We start from the raw sequence: 7500 nt of genomic DNA, 5'->3' as shown, positions 1-7500 counted from the left end.
ACACACACACACACACACACACACACACTCACACACACACACACACACACACACACACACACACACACACACACACACACACACACACACAAAGATACACAAAGAATCCAGAAAGGAAAACATGGTAGAATTTCATGTCAGAAGGCACAACTCTTTACTGAACAAAGCCTTGGCTTCCTGTGTGCCTCAGAAAAGAGCCGAGCAGATTAGCACACACACACACAGACATACTGCAATGTAGAATAGAACAATTATATGTTTTTGAGATTGTTAACAGTTGAAAAGTGTCGCTATGTGTGTGTTTATGTGTGTGTGTGTGTGTGTGTGTGTGTGTGTGTGTGTGTGTGTGTGTGTGTGTGTGTGTGTGTGTGTGTGTGTGTGTGTGTGTGTGTGTGTGTGTGTGTGTGTGTGTGTGTGTGTGTGTGTGTGTGTGTGTTCCACACCTCTGTCCCAGAAACCATAGGGTTCCCAAGGTCACACACCACCATCCTGGAGTCGTTGAGGAGCCGGTACTCACAGTTCAGCCGGGACAGACCCTGGAGGAGGAGAGGAGACAAGACAAGATGAGGAAACAGATAGTAGAGAAGACCATAAAAAAAAAAGGAGAGAAGACAAGAAAATAGGAGAAGAGAGAAGTGAAAAAGGAAAAATACAGAGGAACAAAACAAATGAAGAAAATAAACTAAATGAAATGAAGCGAGGAAGAAAGTGCAGCAGAAGATGTGATAATAGAAGAAATGTAATAAAGAGGCAGGGGGTCGCGGGGTCACGGGTGGGAGAGAGCACATGAGGAAAAGGGGGGGGGGGGGGGGCGACGGAAGAGGAACACTGTTGAATGCTCTGACAGTAACAACCTCATCAATCAAACAGGCCTATTACACACTCATTAGCACGCACACACACTCACGCACACAGATACACATCTTTAGAAGCTTATCCATTTCCTTGACCACTAATGTAGCCAAAAAATGATAAGAGCGGCTATTGGACTATAGGGCTCGTAATATCCTGATCCTTAAGAGCCTTAAACACTCTTCACAAACAGCAGCAGGAGAGAGCACTATGGCAGCACGTGATGTCTGAAGGGACACAAGAATTTGACTCATAGCTTAAATGAAAGGCATTAATCTAACTGATGTTTTTTTTCTACATATTATATATGGGGAGGTTGTGGGTGTATGTGTGGGTGTAAGAGTGTGTATGCATGTCTTTATCCTTCAAATGTATTGGAGGTGTGTGTGTGCGTATGTGTGTGTGTGTGTGTGTGTGTGTGTGTGTGTGTGTGTGTGTGTGTATGCGTGTGTGTGTGTGTGTGTGTGTGTATGCGTGTGTGTGTGTGTGTGTGTGTGTGTGTGTGTGTGTGTGTGTGTGTGTGTGTGTGTGTGTGTGTGTGTGTGTGTGTGTGTGTGTGTGTGTGTGCATACCTCCACCCTGCGCTCCACTCCTATGTAATCAGCCTCAGCAGGAAGTGTTGCGTGGAGCTCCGTCTCGTACGCCCCCTCCCCCCGGTTCAGCACTGTGATGGTCAGCATCACCAGGTTCTCATCGCAGATCACCAGCTCCGGTCGGTCCCTGATTACACATGGACAGTGTGTGAGTGTGTGTGTGAGTGTGTGTGTGTGTGTGTGTGTGTGTGTGTGTGTGTGTGTGTGTGTGTGTGTGTGTGTGTGTGTGTGTGTGTGTGTGTGTGTGTGTGTGTGTGTGTGTGTGTGTGTGTGTGTGTGTGTGTGTGTGTCTGTGTGTGTGTGTGTGTGTGTGTGCGTGTTTGTGTGTGTGTGTGTATAAGGGCAAGAAAAGGAGTTCCAGGGGTCAGGGTTGGGAGCCATGTGTTAGACCTCAGACCAGCACATACAAACAGGGTTATTTTATCGGTTTGATGAGATGAATTGTAGTCCTGCCAGTCACATGAGGCCTGATGTTTAAATGAGCCTGAGGGGGTTTAGTATGTTGCTCAACGGCTTGTATGTTCTGAGTTGGTCACGTCTTTTGAATTTGCCTTATGAACCGGAAAGTTCTTTGCTGCTTGAAATACCCTGACCCCAATACACAGCCCAATAGACATGTGCATGTGTGTGTGTGTGTGTGCGCTTGTGTGTTTGTACGTTTGAGAGTGTCCATAAGCAGACGCTAACAGGATGTTTGTGTAGCGTTGTCATTGCAATATCGTACAGCTTGAAACACCGGGAGGGAGCAAGCACACACACACACACAAGCACACACACACACACACACACACACGCACACACACACACACACACACACACACACACACACACACACACACACACACACACACACACACACACACACACACACACACACACACACACACACACACAAACACACACACACACACACACCGTGCAGACACACACACACACACACACTCTCTTCTCTTTCTTTCCTTCTCAAAACTTTCGTCTTGAGAAGGAAAACAGATGTAAGAAATTGCTTTTGCTCTGTGTGTGTGTGTGTGTGTGTGTGCATGAACATCTACATGCGTGCGTATGTGAATACCTTTGTGTGTGTGTGTGTATGTGTTCATGTATCTGTTTGAGTGTGAGCGTGTGTGTGAGGGAGTGTGTTTACAGGGAGGTGTCAGAAGGTGCTTGGGGCTGCCAGTCTTACATGCTGGCGGAGAGCTGGAGGTCAGGGATACATAGGTTGTCCTCGCCACAGTCCAGCAGGATGTAGGCCTGCCAGGGAGGGACGCCCATATTAGGAAACATGACATAACGCAGCGGAGTCAGGCCCAAAGCCGGAGCTGTGCTGTTCTGCTACAGCGAACTCCACAGTTCACCTTCTGATTCACTGGCTATTTTCTCTCAAAAGACACAAATTAAAGAGAGAGCAAAATTCTTTGGCTTGCCGTGAGTTGAAATTTACCATTCCACACAACCACCCACCCACCCACCCACCCACACACCCACACACACACACACACACACACACACACACACACACACACACACACACACACACACACACACACACACACACACACACACACACACACACCTGTTCTTGGAGGAAGGTGCTGCTGTAATAGTTAAGGACAGGTGGAAGGTCTTGGCCATGAGTGGGCTGGGCCAGGCTGTAGTTCAGAGCCAATGAGATCGGAGTTAATTTGTCTCTGAACTCGTCCTCCTCCTGAAGGAGAAAGACAGGGGAGAGGAAATTCAATAATTTAACAAGTTAATGTTCATAACCACATTATAAATCAGGTATATTAAACATTCAAGGCATATTAAGGTTGGAGCTAGGTTGTGGCTGTTAACCTACTCTCAGGTACATGGTGCAAGTGAAGCACTAGTTGTGTTCATGTTGACCTACTCTCAGGTACAAGGTGTAAGTGAAGCACTAGTTGTGTTCATGTTAACCTACTTTCAGGTACACAGTGTAGGTGAAGCACTTGTGTGGGTGGTGATGTCCCAGCTTGAGAAGTGTGGTGCGCTGATGCTGCTGGTTATCCAGGAAGAGGACTCTCTTAGCTCCGCCCCTGGTTCCTTTCAGCCAATCCAAATGCAGCTCCACTGTCAGGTCTGGCGAGGAGTGAAGAATAGTATGAGCTACCAACCAATTCACTTTACACTTTTACAAATAAACCACAAAGCAGATACAGCTCCGAGAGGGGTCAAAATTATGCACTTTTTTGCTAATGTCCAGCTCTTCAGAGCTGAAGAAGTGAGAAACCAAAGCAAAATTCTTCATTCTGATGTCATTCCAGAAATATCCTCTAAACAAAAGCTTTGGAGGCCGGTCAGAACCCGAGTAGCCGCTGTGAAAAAAGGAGCCTGCGTCCCGCCCTTAATGGATTACGCACATGTCCCAATTATATCGTACTCGGGCATATGTATCCCCCCCAACACACACACACACTCAATCACACACACACACACACACACACACACACACACACACACACACACACACACACACACACACACACACACACACACACACACACACACACACACACACACTATGAGAACACGATTGATGTTGGAATCATTTATTAATAGGTATTTGGGCTACAACCTGGTCTGACAGGAATCCGTGAAATGACTACGGTCGGACGCTTAACTCGAAATCCGTGGACACATCACGGAAACACGCCGTTTTCCGTGATGTGTCCACGGAATTCGCTCCAATGCAAGTTAATGACGCTGATGTTCCGTGGCTCACACACGGATCCCCGTTTCAACGAGCGAGTCGACCACGGGGGCTTAACTCAAAACCCGGGGTGGTCTCACTGAAACACTTAAATGTCCTTGTTGTGTCCACCGAAGTTGCTCCAATGCAAGTAAATGACAATGATATTCCGTGGCACACACACAGATTCCCGTTTCAATCTGTGTGTGTGCTCCCGTTTCAATCTGTGTGTGTGCCACATTTGACCACAGCGGGGGCTTAACTCAAAATCCGCGGTGGTCTGACGGAATCACTTCAATTGTCCGTGATGTGGCCACGGAATTTGCTCCAATGCAAGTAAATGACACTGTTATTCCGTGGCTCACACACGGATATCGGCGTGTTTCCGTGATGTGGCCACGGATTTCGAGTTAAGCGTCTGACCGTAGTCATTTCACGGATTCCTGTGAGACCATGTTGTTGGGTTAATAGTTACTGGAAGCAACGCTTGATTCGTCGAATGGGACTATCTGTATCTGCTAGGATTCAGCCTGACTCACTGCCAGACCGGCCCCCCATCCTGCCTGCTCTCCTTAACCCTCTTCCCCCCACCGTGAGGTCACAGCCTCCTTACCCACGGAGTCAGGGATCCCAACGCCACTCACAGCCGCACACACCTTCACCTTAAGGCTGAGAGAGAAAGAGAAAGAGAGAGAGAGAGAGAGAGAGAGAGAGAGAGAGAGAGAGAGAGAGAGAGAGAGAGAGAGAGAGAGAGAGAGAGAGAGAGATAGAGAGAGAGAGAGAGAGAGAGAGAGAGAGAGAGAGAGAGAGAGAGAGAGAAGACAGAAGTGGCAGAGGGAAGAGACATGGACAAAGACAGTGAGTATGAGCAGGTATGGAGGACTTTTTTGTGACTTGAGGTGAAACAGCTTTCAGTGTATTAACTTTTGTAATATGACGTTGTTCCTGGTTAACTCTGACATAAGGGCAGGAAACACTGTACCAGGATATTAGTTGATCATTCAAGAATAGATTGGGTCATGCTGAAACTGGCTCATTCATTGTTTGCCCATCACAGTTAATAGATTATGGTTAGACTGCAAACGAGCAAAGTGAGGAATTCTTAATCCAAATATATACTCCGGATAGCTGTCAATTGGCCCTTGCCTGTCTTACCCAGAGTTGTTTGCCCAGAGCAAAGACCATTTTCTTTCCGTTTCATTGACTGGTTACAGAAGCCTAGCTCCTGGTCATGTGTAATACACTTTTAATTACTTTCTAAAGAATTTCAAGGTTTTCTGAATAGTCACTCATTCAAAATGAATGCCAGTATCAACGCAACAAGATTATACCTTGTCTATAAACACACAGATCTTCTGCACTTTTTTCGGCACTATCCTAAATCTGTGTATTGTCTGGAAGAGGTTATTCCCCTCACATGAACTGAACTACTGTATTTGCTGTAACTCTGAAGGTCAATTAAAGCAGCTAAGGAAAGCTAATGCTAAGCCAGCAAACCCCCATTCTGGAAGAACAATGATGGATTTGGAGGTAAACAACTCGTCTAAATCTGCGATTGCAGCAGTTTACAGATATCTCGGCTCACCCCTCAACGCTGACGTCAAAGCTAAACGTTAGCAATGATGTGCTCAGGCTAATAACTGAATCTAACTGAATTTGAATACACCACAGATCATTTAATCCCTAACCTCCTGTAAAACCTATGGAGCCTTAAACTTACACAGCAGGAAGAGGCTAATTGTTACTTTGTCCAGCTATGCTTAAGTTAACACATCATGGTAGAACCTGAGTATAGTTAACTGCCCATAGTTAAACGGTCATGACTTATGGGTGACCACTCCCCGAATAACATCAAGATTGCCTATATAATTGGGTTAATGAGCAAGGCAATTCATCAGTAATTAATATACTCCCAGGGCAATTGAAAAAGCCCCCCAAGTGGAGCCAGGGACACGGGCGACTGCAACACAGTTCTATATACATCCCCTCGTTGTGCCGGATTCCAACACATGTTATCACACGTCGCCATCGGCAACAGAAAAGTGTGAGAACCCGAAGCGAGCAGCGAGACCTGCAACAAACTTTTTGAGCTCTAATGGACCTTGTTGTAGGAGTTCCCATCACTGCTCTGCCCCAGCAGCAGATTCAGTCAGCCCTGTTGGGCCCCAGCAGCAGATCCCCTGACCCCAGATTCAAGATTCAAAGGTTTTAATTTGTCACATACTCATACATGTGCAGTGAAATGTTTGTGTGACATACTCATTTTCTATGCTTGTTGTGGAAGTCATTGTGTTGATCATTAGAGCAGCCATTAGCTGACGCAATAAAGATAAGCCTGAGTTCGGGTTGGCCAGTGCCTGTGCGTTTATTGTGTTCTTACTAATGTACCTGTCTAATGCATGGGTGTAACTGTGTGTTGAGATGGAGATCCACAACTTAGTCCTCCTAATGTTCCCCCTGAGACAAACAACCCTCCAGCTTGGAGGGATGTGTTTGTCTGTAAGTCAATGTGTGTGTACGTGTGTGTTTCTGTGATTGTGTGCGTTAGTGCGTGTGTGTGTGTGTTTGTGTGTGTTGGATGGTGTTAGGGAGTTCTAATTCATGTGTGCAATCATGTGGGCCTATAATAAGAACTGTATCTGAGTGTGCGTGTGCGTGTGTGCGTGTCCATCTTACGTTCAGCACAGAAATGACCCACATCTCTCTTACAACCTCTCTGTTCCTTTGTCATTACTGTAAATTATTATCCTACAAATGGACGGGCACCTTAGCAGCCCTGTGTCACATGCTGCCTATGCATAAACAATCGCAAACACATCTGCAAACACATACAAACAAGCAAACAAACACAAAATGACCCTCATTAAGCAACAAACACAAAATTGTCCCCCCCCCTCTCTATCTCTCTCTCTCTGTCTCTCTCTCTCTCTCTCTCTAAGTCGGAAGGAGTGAGTTTGCGGAGCGCGTGTGAGAGCGATATTGTATGCTTTTCTCATAACTTTTTTCTTCGTTTCTTTGGGTGTAATGCGATCGACAAGCAGCCGCTGGTCGGTGCGCCTGAGGCATGGTGACGTTCGGCGTTCTGAGCCGAATGCACGGCTTCAAGATCTCCCCGCCTTTCCTATGTGGTCGGTTGAGGACTGCGGATTGGCAAGTAGGAGAGGTGGTCGGGTATAGCAGCATTATGTCCGCAGCCCGGATGAATGGAGCAGTCGTGATTTTCTGGGTTAGGTTGCATTGGGTTCCTCAGAGTGTATTACGTCTTACAAAAGAAGACGGGGGGGGCAGGGGTTGGTTCACCTGGGGAGCAGAGCGGCGGCTTTCAGGCTGCAGTTTATCCACGGTACC

The 7500-nt window shown here is 46.7% G+C and overlaps 1 protein-coding gene across 1 annotated transcript in view; it reads right to left on the bottom strand.

Moving 5' to 3' along the window:
• Positions 1–7500, bottom strand: part of LOC130392523 (integrin alpha-8-like) — a 55734-nt gene that overhangs the window by 12966 nt on the left and 35268 nt on the right. Inside the window, exons 14-19 of the mRNA XM_056603061.1 lie at positions 4766–4821; positions 3385–3542; positions 3019–3150; positions 2629–2696; positions 1425–1572; positions 444–536 (exon numbers count right to left, since the gene is read on the bottom strand). Coding sequence (XP_056459036.1) covers positions 444–536; positions 1425–1572; positions 2629–2696; positions 3019–3150; positions 3385–3542; positions 4766–4821 — 655 coding nt within the window. The remainder of the gene's footprint in view (positions 1–443; positions 537–1424; positions 1573–2628; positions 2697–3018; positions 3151–3384; positions 3543–4765; positions 4822–7500) is intronic.

Source organism: Gadus chalcogrammus, chromosome 11 (genome assembly GCF_026213295.1).
Source record: "Gadus chalcogrammus isolate NIFS_2021 chromosome 11, NIFS_Gcha_1.0, whole genome shotgun sequence".
Classification (NCBI taxonomy): domain Eukaryota; kingdom Metazoa; phylum Chordata; class Actinopteri; order Gadiformes; family Gadidae; genus Gadus; species Gadus chalcogrammus.
This window is presented reverse-complemented; position numbering and strand designations above follow the sequence as displayed.